The sequence below is a fragment of the Caloenas nicobarica genome, chromosome 2 (assembly GCF_036013445.1).
Source record: "Caloenas nicobarica isolate bCalNic1 chromosome 2, bCalNic1.hap1, whole genome shotgun sequence".
In the NCBI taxonomy this organism is placed as follows: Eukaryota; Metazoa; Chordata; class Aves; order Columbiformes; family Columbidae; genus Caloenas; species Caloenas nicobarica.
This window is the reverse complement of record NC_088246.1, coordinates 77,731,309-77,748,677: the sequence shown is the minus strand read 5'-3', so window position 1 is coordinate 77,748,677 and position 17,369 is coordinate 77,731,309. Positions and strand designations below refer to the sequence as shown.

General features: G+C 43.2%; 1 protein-coding gene across 1 annotated transcript; it reads left to right on the top strand.

Annotated features, from left to right (window-relative positions):
- Positions 1-1,789: 1,789 nt before the first annotated feature.
- On the top strand, positions 1,790-15,228 carry LOC135985915 (serpin B12-like). The gene is made up of 8 exons (XM_065629615.1): positions 1,790-1,810; positions 6,664-6,848; positions 8,472-8,585; positions 9,840-9,971; positions 10,819-10,936; positions 12,058-12,200; positions 13,906-14,076; positions 14,202-15,228. Exons 2-8 carry the CDS (start codon positions 6,678-6,680, stop codon positions 14,604-14,606), a joined length of 1,254 nt encoding a protein of 417 aa, XP_065485687.1. The 5' UTR covers positions 1,790-1,810; positions 6,664-6,677; the 3' UTR covers positions 14,607-15,228.
- Positions 15,229-17,369: the final 2,141 nt, after the last annotated feature.

Here is a 17,369-nt window from a genome sequence, read left to right as displayed (position 1 = left end):
GACACAAGGTGCCCATCAAGGCTGCTCTCTCACTCCCCTTCCTCAGCTGGACAAGGGAGAGAAAATATAGAAACCTAGACTAGTTTGGGTTGGAAGGGACCTTCAAAGGCCATCTAGTCCAACCCCCCTGCAATAAGCAGGGACATCTCCAACTAGATCAGGTTGCTCAGAGCCCCGTCCAGCCTGGCCTTGATATATACAAAAGGCTCATGGGTTGAGATAAGGACAATGAGATCACTCACCAGTTACCATCATGTGCAAAACAGACTTGACTTGGGGAAATTAGTTTAATTTATTACCAATTAAATCAGAGTCAGGTAATAAGAAATAAAAACTAAATCTCAAAACACCTTCCCTCCGCTCCTCCCTTCTTCCCAGGCTGAACTTCACTCCTGATTTTCTCTACCTCCTTCCTCCCCACTCCCTGACTGCCACAGGGTGTGGAGAATGGAAGTTGTGGTCTGTTCATCACGCACTGTCTCTGCTGCTCCCTCCTCCTCAGGGGAAGGACTCCTCACACTCTTCCCCTGCTCCAGCATGGGGTCCCTCCCACAGGAGACAGTTCTCCATGAACTTCTCCAATGTGAGTCCTTCCCACAGACTGCAGTTCTTATGAACCTCTCCAGTGTGGGTTCCTTCCACGGGGTGCAGTCCTTCAGGAACAGACTGCTCTGGCACCTGGAGCACCTCCTGCCCCTCCTTCTTCACCGACCTTGGTGTCTGTAGAATTGTTTCTCTCATATATTCTCACTCCTCTCTCTGCCTGCAGCGGTTGCTGCACAGCAACTTTTTCCCCCTTTTTAAATACGTTATCATGGAGGCACTACTGCCTTCACTACTTGGCTTGGCCTTGGCCAGCAGCAGGCCCGTCTTGGAGCTGGTTGGCGTTGGCTCTATCAGACATGGGGGAAGCTTCTAGCAGCTTCTCACAGGAGACACCCCCGCTACCAAAACCTTGCTGTGCAAACCCATTACAGTTGCAAGACCACTTGCAACCCTAAAGGACTTAATTTTGACCCCTGAGTCCAGCTGCCATAACCCAACGTTACACCTAAGCTCAGTGGTGATGATTAGGGTTTATCAAACACTGGGTTGGCGCAGCTCTGCGCTTTCCATCTTTTCCATCTCGCTTTATGCTGGAGATGTAACCTATGTGAACAGCCACTCCTGGCCTTTTATTCTTAAGTCCAATGATTTAAAAGAATACCCCCTGGCTGGGGATTCCTGTTAAGTTCAAGGAGATACTTCTTCCTCTCTCTAATTAAGCTCCTTCCATACACATAAAGCTGACTTCTTACCTGAGGGAGATGGCTGTAGGCAACATAAAGCTTATGCGTTTCCCATTCACTTGCTCTATCTCTGCAAGCAAGTTCAGCTTCAAACAAGGCTTCTCTGAAACCTGGCATGAACCCTGCACACCCCTGTGTCCAGCCCAGCCCCATCAAATTTGAATGGGACAGTGCACAGAAGTACAGCCATGGATCCCCAGGGTTAATGCCCAGTTTTCCAGCTGAGGGTGACTTGTCATTTCAATCAGATGTCACCAGCTGATACTGCCTGCCTAACTTGTTGGGCAGCTTTGAGAAAAAAGCTATTAGCATATAGCTAGATATAAGTTTCCCAGTCTTCTACAGGAAACTTCACGTTGACGGCATTTGCATTCAATTGCAACATGTTGCTATCATCAGCAATTGGTTAGAGGCTGAACTTTCCCACAAGAGAGTGGAAGGTTTTTGTAATACAGTATTCACAAGAACATGCTCCAGAGCTCAGCTGTTGTGCTTTTCATTTAACCTCTTCAGGCAAGAAGGTAAAAAATTATTATTTTTTTTTCTTCCCCAAAATAACTTGTGGGTTTTTTTTGGCAGATCTAAAGTAGTCTACAGGTTGTTAAAGTAAACATCATGTTTACAGATGGGACAAAAGGGGGAGATATCTTTAGAAGCTACGGGCAGCAAACCTGCTAAAATTCAGGTAGCTCAAGAACTCACACAAAAGGAGCTGGTCTTCAGTGTGATGTAGATGGGGAATTTAGGAACACATGTCCAAAGCTATGAATCTAAAGATTCTTGCCTAAATTTCACAGACTTCTGAATATGGAATTTCCCCAGGACCTCTCAGCCATCCAGAAAGGTCTAATTGCCACAGGACTGATCAGCTCAGTAGCTTGTAACAGAAAGCAGATGTTTTTTTGCCTATGTCTCCATGAGGGCTGAAGGGCAGTCTCTTTCAGAGCACCTCTACCTGCTCTGATAGAAATGGGATTCACATGGAGCAATGGTGCTGATGACCTGAGCAAACTCACCCACAAAGTGAGAGATATGGGTTAATTTCCCTTCTTTACTCAGTTTTCCATGGCACAAGAAAAAGCCTTGAAATATTGACTAGACAAGAGAGAGGGCATGCAGTTGTCTGACTGGGTGCTTAGGCTTTTCTCCTGTACCCTGATCCCTGCTGCCAGGCGTTCGTTTGTGTTCTTAAACAATGACTCTACAAAATAGGAAGGGTGGAGTGGTAATCAGATTTAGTTTTCTTAGTGGAGATGTTAGTCTTCATCATCAAGGTATTACCTCTTGGGTTTGGCAATGATGTTTAATAGCTTGCTGAGAAGCCTACACAGGCATAGCAAATAACTTGCCACTGTAGAGCCCATAAGAGGCAAATGTACATTCATGTCCATTTGTGCAGGAGTAATTGGTCTAGAAAGAGGTAGAAAAGATACATCCTGAAGGTATGGATGCAAAATAGTAAAAGCAGTCAGAAAAAGCCCTTTCTGGCATAAAAGTAGGAGCCTGAGAGGAAGAATTTTTTAGAAAATGAACTTGGTAACATTTCCCTTGAAAAGTTGTTTTGTTCTGAAATGTATTGGTTTTAAATTTAAAGCATCTTACTTTGGAAATATTTTGTGTCTTATAGGGATGATTAGAATTTCTGTGTTGTATGAAATTTCATTCTTCTTATGTGCTGTTTTTCTCTTTCACTCCAAATCAGCACAGAAACACTTGGAAACCTCCTTTTGTATGAATGGTCATGAAAAACAAGAAAGTCTCTTCTACCAATCATAGATTTTTCATGTGAGGAGAAAGTATTATCTGGCATGTGCTCCTTTTTTAGGATAGGCACATGTCTTTTCTGCCAATTGTCTCCTTTGTATATGAGAAAAGAATGTGCATTGAAGCACCTTGATGGGAGGCAGACTGAATAAGTAAAACATGCAATGAGCATTATCACGTGGCGTCAGGGAAAACAGGTTCCTTCTTGCTTTACCTTGTAGTAAATATAGAGTTACCTTAAAAACAAGGCTGTAGCTCTCTTAGCCTCCCCACTTCATTTACTGCGGCTCCTGTTGACTGCGTAATATAATCTAATACACCTACTAATTAGGATAGCTTTGAGCACAGCTTTTTATTCTTTGGGAGTTTTTCCTCTTGATTTTATCTACCCTTAGCCAAAAACAAACTGTAAAGAGAGAACAGATCATGAATGGTTATAGAAAAGGTGTGTTCTTCCTTTCACACAGGCATGGAAGGAGATTGTTATCTTCTCAGCCTCTTTGGTACACAGTGGTTTTCTCTGAAGGAAGCTCTTTTCCTGGGTAGCTTCTTGCTCACGTAGGAAAACGCCAGTGATTTCCATCTGCCGGACTGTGTTGAAAGCTGCTGAACCATCACGCAAAGCACCTCCCTTCATCAGCTGTAAAGCCCCAACCCTGCTTGCTGTCTCTGCACTACTGCTAACGTTCAGTGCAGACGCTTTGGTTAGAGCAGAACAGCAGGTATGATCTTCCTGATCTTCTTCGCTTCTTTCCATATTATATCTTCTCTCCTTACCACTGCAAAATCTTTTAAAAATAATGTTACCATTTCTTGTCCACCACGTAGGTGTTATCCAAACTCCACTGTCTCCCAGTAAATCCAAAACTTCCTTGATTTCACAGACTATACACAAGGCTTTATGGTGTGGAATCATTCATACGCTTGTGCCTATCCCAATTTAGATTAAGGAAATTCACTAAATGCTTTCATTCAGCAGTAAGAAAGTTCTTCCACCAGCTCACACCTCCCCCCCTTTGCTTTGGGTTTCCAGGGCAGCTCTCTAAGTAGTTCCCACTCACAAAACCATGGAGGTGGCCACAGTGTTTGCACCTGGACATCACCATGAGGACAGCTTGCTGCTTTTTCTAAAGGAGTAGCCGCCTTGATAGGACAGACACTTGCTTTTAAAACCTGTTCCCAGGTCTAGGGTTTTCTCTCCATGCTTGGCAGTCAGTCCTGTCCCTGCAGGGTGGGGCGGAGGTGCCTCTTTCCTTCTGAGGATGTTTATTAACTCTATTTTTCTCCTTGACTCATTCTGAGGTTTGGGCACACCTACAATGTGCCTCACGACCTACATTCACCATGAACCATTTCACAGCTCCATTTCAGATCTTTCAAGAGGTGTGAAAGTGGAGCAATACAAACTTCAGCACTAAAGAAGCACTGTCTTGTTTTAGAATGTTCCAGATAGTAGGTAACGAAGGTGGAAGAAAAAGACATTGCACTAAATAATAATCTCTCTTGTGGAAAGATGACTGTGTTATCAAAAGGAAAACGAAAGACATGAACAGAGGCACAAACAGAGGCACAAACAGCAGAGCTAGAACAGCTGTTTTCAGAATTAATGAGATATAACTCATCATCTGCATTTGCCACACATGGCACCTTCAGCAACTTCAGCAACTTCACTTTTCAGCTCTTCCAAGCCACCGCAGCAATCTGTCTTGAGCTAAGTCTGTTTTTTCTGTGGGCTGAGTTCATACCCATTGCCTGGCACTTGCTGTGTGCTAAGGTGGTCTGCACAGACAAATGCTGCATCTCAGCTGATCCACATCAGCTCTCTAAGTCCTGGTAACTTCTGGCACCCGAGCCCCAGCTTCTCATGCAAAGTTTGTGTCCGGCTTGTGGCTGAGCAAGAGGCAGCATGCGCTCTTCGCCCTTGAGGACAATGCAAGAAATTTTCAGTAGTTCTTGGAGTAAAGGGCAGGGCAGGATCTGTGTGTGTGGTAGAAGAGCTGGGGCCTCTGTGGATGAAAGGAGTGTCAGGGATCATTGGCTGGGAGGGGGTGGGGTCCCCAACACCAGGCAGCCCCTTCCCAAGAAGGCTCTAGACCCCTCTCAAAGTGGCTGCTGGGCACCAACAGCCCAGGACAGGCCGTACAACAGCTCTGCTGATGAAAAGTCCTGAAGCTGAGCTTTGCACCAGCCTTTTGTTGCCCTTAGCCTTCTGGTGACGCAGGCTGGAGCTCCTCACATAACTTGGGCTTGCGGGCTGCAGCAGAGGGGGGGCACAGGGCTGAGAAGGAGCACCTGCTGCGCCATGGCTTTCTGTAGACAGTGGAAATAACCAACTGGCTGTGCACTCATCCATCTTCTCAATGGAGAGGAGCTCTAGCAGCTTGCTACGGACCCAACCCATGCTTGTCCCAGTGCAGGCTGAAAGCTAGAGCCAGCCACTTCTGTACTGTGGGAGACATGAGGGCCTTCTCTCCATACTGTGGCTCTGTATTTTCCCCTAAATAAAGTATCTTTCTGGAACACAGGCCACAGCTACTCACCTCTATATCTGCAAGCAGGCAGGAGTGTATGCTTTGCTTTTCACAAGTTTTTCTGGTGTGCTGTCCACAATATCATTTGTTTAACACTCCAAGTGATGCAGGGATTTTCGGACATAATGATTCCAGAAAAGCTCATGTGATCCCACTGGCATCCACACAACAGCTTTACAATTCTCCTCCTAGAGGACAGAAAAGGAGTTTCTAACTTCCTCTTTTTTCAGATGGCCTCCTCCTTGCAAGGACCAAGCTTGAACTTGTTGCCAACTTCTTCACAGAGCAGATTTAATGTAAATGCCCCACAAGAAAGATACCAGACTGTTATCTTTCTAGTGCAAAAGAAAAGAGTGACACAGATCTTGTCATATCATTGAGCAGGAAATTACAGACTTCTTTTCAGGGCAGTTGAGCTATTTCTTTGTTTGGAAATTGTAGTTGTTAATCATACTTGAATCTGTGGCTCCTGGAAAACTCACGAGGAGGGAAAAAGTATTTCAAACTGTTCATGTTTCCATATGTAGTTCAGTCTCCATGGCTGTTAATGACCCCTTTTCATATATGATAACATTAATAAATAGTGATTTTATTTTTATAAACCTGTTGTTTGAAACCTTCATACCACAGCTCTGGTTACCAGACATGGTTATATGCAGGCATAGCTTCTGTCACCAAATTTCTGTCACTAATTGAATATTGTTACAAGATGAAAGAGCTGATATAACTGTATACCTCAAACCAGTCTGGAGAAGGAAAATGTTAATCCACAGGCCACTGATTTCAATGCCATGATCTGAAATAAGACACTCCATAGGATAAGATAGAAAAATGGTCCTTTCTGAGGAATTCACATATGTTGTGAACGTGGGTCTGTTTTCCAGACATGCTGTGTCCTTGCTGTGGAGCATGGACTGATAGATGTGTGCAAGGTTGGCTGTTTCAAACTCTCAGAGTTTGGCAAACTTATATTATTTAGCAAGGAGCTATGGGACAGTCTCAGAGCAGACAGATGCTTCGCCGTGTGATCTAGCTAGGCAACAAGCTGCATTAAATTTCTTCTTTGTTTTGTGCTCCAGTTAGCAGCTGCTTCATGATGGTCCCCATTTCTAGATCAATTACTGAGTTTTGCCTTGATCTCTACAATAAGCTCAACAGAAATGCAAAGGACACAAACATCGCCTTCTCTCCAATGAGCATCTCTGTTGCCCTGGCCCTGGTCCATCTAGGTGCAAGAAACAACACTGCTGCTCAGATAGAGAAAGTAAGTATTAATGAAACATGCCGAGATGCTTCCACATTGTTTGCTGTTCCCTTAATGGAAATGTCAGGCATCCTAGCATGACATATGTGTGAGAGTCTCATAGGAAACAAGCAAGAGTTCAAGCACAGGTGCTGCCTTCCCAGTTGTGCTTCGTGCACCATGATTCTTGACATCTGCTTGTGTGAGTCACACCATGCTCCCCTGCAGACTCCAGAGCATGGAGCAACAGCTGAATGAGAGGAGGTGATACACCACAGCGGGGTACTCAGTCTTTCCCCTAACCTGCTGCCAGAATGTGGTTCAAAATTACAGACAGACACTTCCTCTCATGGTTGCTGTAAGAATCCTGGAAGTGTGAGTCTGGGTGGGTAGTGGGGAGAGTTGCAGAAACCTGAAGTGATTGCACCTGGGTGGCTGGAAACATTAGCTTGCTGATCACTTATGACATTCAAGAGTCAAAATGTCTCACCTGCAGAGTTCACAGGGACCCAGGTGTGCAGGGAGGAGGTGAAGGCCACCCCTTAGATTGCTGAAGCTTTGCTTCCCACAGTGCAAGTTCTGCTATCTACAATCTTTCTTTTCTTGTTTGTACCCATGAGCAGTAGAAGACCAATAATCCTAAGGCAGAGGTTCTTATTAGTAGCTGGCTCTGTACTGGCAGATCTTCATCCGTCATATCCTAACATGTGCACAGTCTGACTGCTGGGTCACCCACAGCCAAGGTAGACATGCCCTCCTCACAAGGTTCTCAGGGTGTGGTGGCTTCACCTTGGCTGGTGGCTGCCAGCTGCCCACCCAGCTGCCCTCTCACTCCCCCTCTTCCACAAGGACAGGGAGAGAAAATTAGATGAAAAATCTTGTGAGTAGCGGTAAGGACAGAGTCATCACTCACAAATTACTGTCACGGCAAAACATACATAAGTTATTTTGGAGCAGTCTGGAACCAGCTCCATTTGACATGGGGGCAGCCCCCAATCTCCTTGCACAGAGGCCATCACTGCAGCCCTCTGGCTACCATAACCTTCCCACATAAATCCAATACACAGGGACTTTTGCTTATTTTAGGAAAGCAATGAAGATCCAGCATCCTCAATAAAAAAGAATAAGCCTATGTATAATGCAATATTATTATAATGGAGAAACTTCTGGAAAATTTGCAGCAAGAAATTTGCACATTAGAAACAAAGACTGGTTTCCATCAAGAGCACTATGGTTTTGATGTATTTCCTAAGCTGATGCAAAGATTAAGAATGGTTACAAAAAGCCAGTTTTGGTGTTTTCAAATAAAACTATTTTTGTCTTTTTGCCTGAGGTAACATTTTGTTTTGAAATATAAGGTAACTGTAGCAATAAAAATACAAATCAATTGTAAACATTTTGAGGTAGTGGAGAGCAACATTTTGAGGGATTAAGTGCAAACTCTTATTGGTTTGCTAATATAGAAAAGTGAATTTGAACATGAATATATGAACAATGTCAAGTCTTTCATTTCAGCCTGACTGAAGCTGATTTATCTTTCATAAACCTACAGCATTTATCCAGGACAGCATAGCAAACCTTTTAAACAAGGAAAATGCTTTTATCCCAGTTACAGTTGCCATAATTTGGCATCTTCAACTGCAGGTTCTACACATCAGGAAAGATGCGGAAAGAATGAGCCCTGGATCTGATCTCGAGAGTGCAGCCCTAGAAACGGAGCCAGAGCGAAGCCAGCAAAGACAGTCATCCCTCTCACAGGTACGTCCTTGGGTGGGGAGCACGGGAGCCTTTTCTTCACCGCACGGTGGGTTACTAGTTGTGAAGCAGTAGAGTCTGCCACTGGAGGGAGTCAAGATCACATGAACAAAGTCTGCCTAATGCACTAGGAAATGCCTGATAAAAGCTGTTGCCTTATTAAGGGCCAAGACTTCCATGAAGTTGATGTCAAAGCCTTCAGTGATCTCATCTGAAGGAGGATCAGGCTACAAAGCTTGAACTAGCTAGATTTAAAAATCAGTACAACAGGATTAGCCCTACCCTTAGTAAGTTTGCAGATGACACCAAATTGGGTAGGACTGTTGATCTGCTGAAGGGCAGAAGGCCATACAGAGTGATCTGGATGGGATGGTTGGGCTGAGGACAGTTGTATGAGGTTCAACAAGGGCAAGTGCCTGGTCCTGCACTTGGGTCACAACAACCCCAGGCAGTGCTACAGGCTCAGGGAAGAAGGGCTGGAAAGCTGCCTGGCAGAGAGGGATCTGGGGGTGTTGATTGACAGTCAGCTGAAAATGAGCCAGCAGTGTGCCCAGGTGGCCAAAAAGACCAACAGCATCCTGGCTTGTATTAGGAATAGTGTGGCCAGCGGGACTAGAGAAGTGATCGTGCCACTGTACTCGGCACTGGTGAGGCCCCACCTTGAATCCTGTGTTCAGTTTTGGGGCCCCTCATCATAAGAAGGGCATTGAAGTACTAGAGAGAGTGCAGATAAGGGCAACAAAGCTGGTGAGGGGCCTGAAGCACAAGTCTGATGAGGAGCAGCTGAGGGAACTGGGGCTGTTTATCCTGGAGAAAAGGAGGCTGAGGGGAGACCTGATCGCTGTCTGCAACTACCTGAAAGGAGGTTGTAGCATGGAGGGTGTTGGTCTCTTCTCCCAAGTAGCAAGTAAGAGGACAAGAGAAAATGGCCTCAAGTTGTGCCAGGGGAGGTTTAGATTGGATATTAGGAAAAAATTATTCACGGGATGGGTTGTCGGGCATCGGAACAGGCTGCCCAGGGAAGTGGTGGAGTCACCATCCCTGGAGATGTTTAAAAGGTGTTTAGACGAGGTTCTTAGGGAAACGGTTTAGTGCTAGAGTTAGGTTATGGTTGGACTCAATGATCCTGAAAGTCTCCTCCAACTGAAATGATTCTATGATTCTATGATTCTATAGTGTAATCTAATTAGGATGCAAATTAATAATGAAAGCTATATAGAGGAATCATTATAGTTGTTGTGTTTGTAATATTCCTAGTGTAACAAGGATGGGAACCTTAACCATAAAGTGTTCCAGGCACTGCTTCTACAACTACAAAACCTCGGTGAAGGCTATGTTTTATCCCTGGCCAACAGTTTCTTTATACAACAAGAATTTGAACTCCGGCAGGTAAGTTACCTGTGCCAGCTGACTGCTGTGGCCCTGACCTCAAGCTTCCGTGTAACTGTGAGCCTCCCTGTTGCCCCCCTCGTGTATTCTGGAGCACTTGATGTGCTTCTTGGAGCTGTATCTCCTGGGACTGGTGGGAAAGAGAAAAGATTGTCAGCTTTCAATTCTTTTGTTTAAAAAATCCCCACTCTGTGGCTATCAATGGCTATAGAGCAAAAAAAAAAAAGCGGGAGTCTGTTTGCTTTTGGCATATGTCTACGCTCAGCCAGAGGTGTGACTACAGCCAAATATGGCCTGTTCAAGCTGTCTGTAAGCTACTTACTCCTGGGCTTGCAAGTGGTACGACTAGATTGGAGAGGGCTTATTAACTGAGAAGTTATATAGTTTAATGCATACAGCTGCTGTACTAAACTTCTTACTCCTTTCTTACTCACAGAGTGGTCGCTAGATTATGTAGGATGGATGTCTTGTTAGTCACATCTTTGTGGTCAATTATTGCTATTGAATGATTTGGATACCTAAGTGTTAAACAAAACATCTTGCATCTTCTCCATTTTAAAATTTTTGTCTGGACCTCAGGTATGCAGTTTTCCATGGGAAGACTCTTTTGTGTAGATTTCCTTTTACTTATTTACTTTTTTTACCTGTGCAATAGAATAATTGTCTCTTCTTCAAAGATTCTCTCAATAAACTTCAGACAGTTGATGTTTCCAAAATGAAATTTTGCCTTATGGAGTCAACGGGTTGCTCACAATTTCTAAACCAGTTCTGAACTGTTGATTTCTTTTGAAAGGGAATAAGTTCTTAACAGATTTGACCAATTCATAATCTTTATTTTGCTTTGCAGCAATTTCTAACGTGCGCTAAGGAACTGTATGCAGCAATGCTGCAAACAGTGGACTTTCACGGTGCTGTTGAAGCTGCCAGAATAAAAATTAACAGTTGGGTTGAAAGTGAGACACAAGGTAAACCAAAGCAAAATCATAGCCGTACTATCACTGCCTTTTTCCACTGCTTCAACAAAAGAAATTCCAGGGTATGAAAAGCAAAGACTTGTTCACATTTCTGGGTGTTCAACCTTATGCTGTTTAAAGATGGTTTGTCTTCCCATCTACTCTTGAAATATTACAGTAAGTTATCAGCTAAATTATTTCTGAATTAAAGGTATGTTTGTGGTAAAATACTTTTGCATTCCCACCCTTATGCCTGGCATGACAATTGCAATAATACCTGTAAGGGTTGACCAGACAAATTGCTTCTGCAAACAGCCACAAATGCAGATATAGGACAGCAAGGGATGGAAGTTGTGACCTTCATGGTGAGATTGAGAACAACCTGGGGGAGGAGGGAGGACAACCAAGGATCTGGTAGAGCAATGCCCACAAAGACAACAGATGTGACCACCAGCGAGACTGTGCAGTAGCAGTGGGATGATAATTTTTTAAATCTTCTGGCTGAACATAAACTAGAAATTACTGTGGGACAGGGAAATAAATTTGAAGGCTTCTGTAATTTCTTGGTTGCCCATCTCCTGACCAAACCTGTCCTACTGGCAGACTGGCCTGTGACTGGTGTGGGAATGAGCTATCAATCCCAGCTGGCTCCCAGTAAGAAGGCTGAAGGGTCAAGAGCCACCTTGCACAGTATTGGGAGCCATCGTTGCTCTGGGTGCTCACATGAAGCCTGTGGACTTGCTAACTCTTACTTCAGCCTCTGTGTAGGAAGTCAAAAGCTCCACAGCTGGTTAACTGCTGCTCTTGGTGCAAAGGGAAAGATGCCCTCATGTAAACTGAAATATATGATTAATGGTGCTGCCTCCTTCCCCATGGTTTATGTCACCTGGCACATATGTATGGTTTCTGGCACTGAGAGTTGGCTAATTTGGTGACCCCAATCGCTCCTGTCCTCCCTGGCTGGTAGCAGTGCCAAGGAATCTACCATTTGTTTGTCTATATTGTCCCCGTCATTTGAATAAGCCAAGAACTGGATTTCTAAGTTTCTTCAAAGCTAAGTTCACAGGCAAGTGATTGAGTCCAGAGTCATAATGACAGCTAGAAAATACCTGTTTATTCAAAAATTTCCTTAGGTAAAATCAAGGAACTCTTTGCTCCTGGTGTGATTGACAGACGTGCAGTGCTGGTTCTGGTGAATGTCATCTACTTCAAAGCATCCTGGGAATACAAGTTTGAGGAACAAAAAACAGTACAGAAAGATTTTAAACTGAATCAGGTACATCTGCATTCTGTAAATCTTAACAGTATTTACCCTAGATACTGTGAGCAATGAAGCAAGCATAACACAGAAGCACAATGTCCAGGGCTCAGCTGCCCTGTGAGCAAGGTGTGGATGTGCTGGGAACTTAACCTGCTTCTCCTGTTGGGAAGAGGTAGCAGGAGGGTTTTTGACAGAAAAGCATAATCTTTACTGCAAAAATGTGCAAGACTCAGAAGTTGCAACAGCTCAGAGTTTTGCTTTGGTGACTGAAAAAAACCAAGTGTTAGCCTTGATTAGCACTTTTGAACATAGTACTCATTACAGATAGTTGTCATGGATGGAAGCAAATCTGAGCATCCCATTTCAGACAGCCACCAGGGGTCATCCTGGCGTTTACATGTTCGATGTCTTTTAACATTTGAGAAACTAAACAGACCAAACAAACTAGGCTACTACGAGCTATTGCTAGTTTGTAGTAACAAACTACAAATACACAGTTACAATTCGAAAAAGTAAAAATTATTACAGGGTATTTTGGTTTATTTGTAGTATATGCAACATTTGAAGGTTGATTTTAAATGTATTTTAATTTTAGCCTTTTTTTTCCTACCATAGGGATATCACTAAAGCCTTCGTTGTTTAACTAAGTTATTGACAATATGGTTGCAAAGTTAGTTCTTTAACAAGCACATTCCTCCAAGTGCTGTCTGTGGCATTTAAGCCTGACAGATGTTATCAGAAAAGACTCAGATTTGGTTCAGTTTTGTCTTCTTTCTATATCTTGTGCAAATATTCTATTTGTTCTCACCTGTAACAAAATTTTACAAACCCAACACATTTAGGTCTTATCTTAACTTGCAGAGTTTTGTATGGGAAAAAGTCTCTTTTGAGTGTTACTCATAGATCCAAGGAAAAAGTCAGAAAACCATGTATTTCTAGTTATCATGTTGCATTCCATTGTTAAGACACCGTAAGAAACTGTCATATTGAGTACTTATATGTATGAATTTAAATATATCTTTGAATGCGGATATAGACAATGATTCATAGATGAGAACTTTTGGTGCACTGCTGCAGTAGGAGAAACTATGAAGCAGGGAGAAGCTGCATAGATTTTTCTTTGTATGCTAATCCATATTAGCAGGATTATTTTTCTGAAAATATGTCATCTACCAAAGTTCTTCTTTCACTGCTTTAGAAGTTAGCTAAGAAGTTAGCTAACTGTAAAAGGAAACTTTGAGTCTATACACAGCTTTCAAACAACCTCATCACAAAAAAGGCAAGATAACAAGATCTAGAAGAGCATGTCTGAGAAAGGCTATGATTTTGCTCTTGACCTATTTATTACTTCCTGTCTAAACAATCAGTCTGATAAATGACAGCCTGATTCTTGCAGTGCTGTTTCTTCTTTATCCCAGTCCAAGTTAGGACCTTCAAATCCAGCCAGCATCAGCCTGTTTGGAAATGTAACAGTCTTAAGCAGCTTCACCATCTGATGAGTTGCAGGGATTTTTTTTTTTCCAGAGAATTAGCCCCTTTACTTATGCATGTCAAAGCTGATGTCTTGTGTGTCACTGTATATGTAACAAAATAAAGAAAAATATTTAGCCTAACCACAATTACTGCTGAAACCCTGACTACTGATGTTGCACCTATGATAAGTTTAAATGTTAAGAGCTATATTGCTTAAGTGACTACTGTATAATTTTCTTTTAAATAGAATGAGAAAAAACCTGTGCCGATGATGTATCAGAAAGGCATGTTTAAATTGGGCTTCATTGAGGAGATAGGTGTTCAGGTCCTTGAACTCCCTTATGCTCAGAAGTCACTGAGCATGATCATCCTGCTGCCAGGTGACGCAGCTGATGGATCTACCAGTGGGCTGGAGCAGGTAAGGCAGTATGTATCATGGACTATGGCTGAAAGCTGGTTGTCTGAATAGAGGTTGGATAAAGATCTAAACTTTTCAAATCTGCCCACATATTTTAAGCTCTTTTTTTTTTCTCCATCGTCTAGATTGAAAGCACAATGACCTATGAAAATTTAGTGCTGTGGACCTCTTCAGAGCACATGTTTGAGACAAGAGTAGAGGTGTACCTCCCCCGATTCAAACTTGAAGGCACCTTTAGCCTCAATGAGGTATTAAAAGAGATGGGAATGACTGACATCTTCACTGAATCAAAAGCTGATCTTTCTGCAATGTCGTTTGCCAATACTCTGATGCTGTCAAATGTTGTCCATAAGACATACGTGGAAGTCAATGAGGAAGGCACCGTGGCAGCAGCTGCTACAGGAGCTGTTGCTGTGACGAGGTCTCTTCCTCTCACAGAGGTGTTTATGGCTGACCACCCTTTCTTATTTTTTATTAGATACAATCCTACCAACACCATTCTTTTCTTTTGCAAATTCTGCTCACCGTAAAATCAGAGCCATTTTTTAACATTGTGAGAAACACATGGATGAACATCAGAAATACTGGTTTTTTTCTCAATGCATTCTTAACCCTTTGACAGCTAGTTTGCTTTTCAAAGTAATCACTGGAAGCAGTTTAGCTCAGAACCAATTGACTGGATGCTCTGCCGCTAGGATTATTGAATTGCAAATACCGATCTGAATCCAGAACAGGAGTAAATTTTGCCTTAACTTTGGTGGATGAGAATAACACTTTGTTTCCTTGATGCCCACGTATGATCCTGTATTCCTTACAGTTCCCCAGCCCAGCCATGTAGTATAGTACAGCACCTTTCCTGGGCTTGCAAAGGTGGAATTGGTATGCTACTGTCTGAGGAAAATTGTCTGCAAAAATTTTCAGTAAATGCCAGTAAAAAAAGAGTAGCCCTTGCTCTGTGTTTTTCGATTCCTGGTCAGCTGGATCCTGGTCAGCAGAGAGGTGATGTAGGGATACTTTTTCTTCATTTGCATTCTGTAGCTGTGGCAAATCCCTTGCATGGTGGAGACCTGGCCGTGATAATTCCCTTTTCCTGTAGTAACTGGCAACTTATTTACAGCAAATAGACTTGTTTTCTGATTATTGTACCACTTCATCCCCGGTGATGTGTAATGGTTCTGCCTTTATGCTACTCTGCATTATATAAAAAGCTTATGCTAGAAGCAGCTTTGGCTTCATTTATTTATTTAGATATGCGCCTATATCTAAAGTGATACCTTACCAATTTTAAGAATGATGTGACATGTACTCCCTCCATGAGGCCTGGAGTTTTTTGTGTGCGTTTTTATTAGTACCATTGCTTTTAATGATAATAACAGTAGGAATATTCAGTCAGGAAAAAGGACAGGATTCTGCCCTCATGGACACCTCTAGAAAGGGAGTTGATTACAACAGTAATTATGCACACAGGAGGGCAGGATTTGGGTCCTCTTTAGTGGTCTTTTTCTGCATTCATTCTTGAAATGAAAGCTTACAGAATGGTTGAGGTCAGAAGGAACCTCTGGAGGTCGTCTGCTCCACCTCCCTTGCTCAAGCAGGGCCACCTACAGCTGGTTGCCCAGGATCATATCCAGACAGCTTTTGGATATCTCCAAGGATGGAGACTCCACCACCTCTCTGGACAACCTCTCTTAAGCCCTCCTAAGTTCTCAAATTACTCCAAAGAAAATTTTGTATACGGTGTCTGAAGGAACAGGATACAAACCCACGCGTTTCTAAAGAGGCTTCATTATTCATACAGTAAAGAAGGGTGCCTTTTATATGGGGATAAAGCAAATTATTTCAGTCTCAAAGAACAGGACGAAAACGGTCTAAAGCACCTCATTGAAGTTACTGACATGGAAAACTGTAGCCACGAACTTCCAAGAAATGTGTTTTCTTCCTCGCATACTGGTGTCTGGTGAATTTTAATGACCTGAGATGCAGATCTGAAAGACAGGACTCTCTCCATGCTCTGAGGAATGAAGAATGTTTTGTAAAACGTGGTTTAAATTGCGGAAATCACAGTTAAACATAACCTGGGAAAGTTTTTAGTCTGTGGGAGAAAAATAAAACTTGCACTGATTGATAGGGAGACATTACTGCTAATTTGCTGGTTTAACATAAACAACATCTTCCTCAGAGGGATTCTGCATGAGGTTTAACAAATTAACATTTGCAACGTGCTTTATGACCCATGAAAAGTAAAACATACATCAGCCACCTGCCATATAATTGGGTGTAAAGCACCTTCATGTTCTGCCTTCACGATTACCATAGCTTACGCACCATAAGTTTCCTGGGGCGCTTTGGACAAGAAAGTCTAGGAAGTAAAAGTGAATGATAACTGAGCAAGAACAGACAGGAGCAGCACAATAAAAGAGTCAAACTGGCAAACTCTTGACTGTCTAATCCGGAGGTGCAGCACAGCTGCAGCAGCAGTTCTCCAGGCTGTGTCTGTGTTTCCCTTCTGGAGGTTGGCAGCCCAGTTTGTGTGCTAGAAAATGTTTTTGTTATCTAAAAATGTCATCGTACAGTGTTCGCATTTCCTCGGAAAGTTCTGAGAACTGCAACCTCAAAAATCGAAAATGTTTCTGAAAATGCAGGGACAGGGATTCTTGTGATGAAGTGGCAAATGCCACAGGGAAAAAGAAAAACAACACTTCCCTTTATTCTTGACATTTCTCAGAAATGTGGACACAGTCCCCAGCTCCCAACATATCCTTTTATGGCACTCCTGAGTTACAGCAGGCGTTTCAGATGGCACTGTGGGTTAGCAGGGGGATGGATCTGCACTTGCTATCAGTAAAGAATGCAGGAGTTTATTCCTGAAAGTGAAAGAAATAGAGGAGGAGGTTTGCAGTGAAAGTCTCTGTTTAGCACCAGCTAAACAGGGCCATTCCTGTGCTGCCGGGGCGTGTGAGCCGTGACGATGTGTGGTGAGTCCTGTGGGACGAAGAGATGCAGCTGGGTGATTTCTGGTACATTTTGGGTAATGTGAAGGAAAAACCCAAATGTCTATGCAACATAGTTTTTTTTAATATTTTTTTTCCCCCTCAGTGCAAACCCTGCTGAAGGGAGAGCCTCTCTGCACAAATCCCCATGTGTGCCAACAAGGTCCAACGCCTCTTCCCTCCCCACAGCTCGCCAGGGGAGCAGCCACCCCCTTTGCAAATGGCAAGGTTCAGATGCGTTTGCTGCCCTGCCCTGAGCCCCTGGAGTTGGTGATCCTCAAAGGCTCCCCTCAACACAAATCC

What these genes read in the sequence shown, in the direction of transcription:
- LOC135985915 (XM_065629615.1), top strand. Translation starts at nt 6,678, where the DNA reads ATGATGGTCCCCATTTCTAGATCAATTACTGAGTTTTGCCTTGATCTC. An exon ending in AAGAATTTGAACTCCGGCAG is followed by an intron (nt 9,972 to 10,818) that starts GTAAGTTACCTG and finishes TTTGCTTTGCAG; the next exon opens with CAATTTCTAACGTGCGCTAA. An exon ending in GGTTGAAAGTGAGACACAAG is followed by an intron (nt 10,937 to 12,057) that starts GTAAACCAAAGC and finishes AAATTTCCTTAG; the next exon opens with GTAAAATCAAGGAACTCTTT.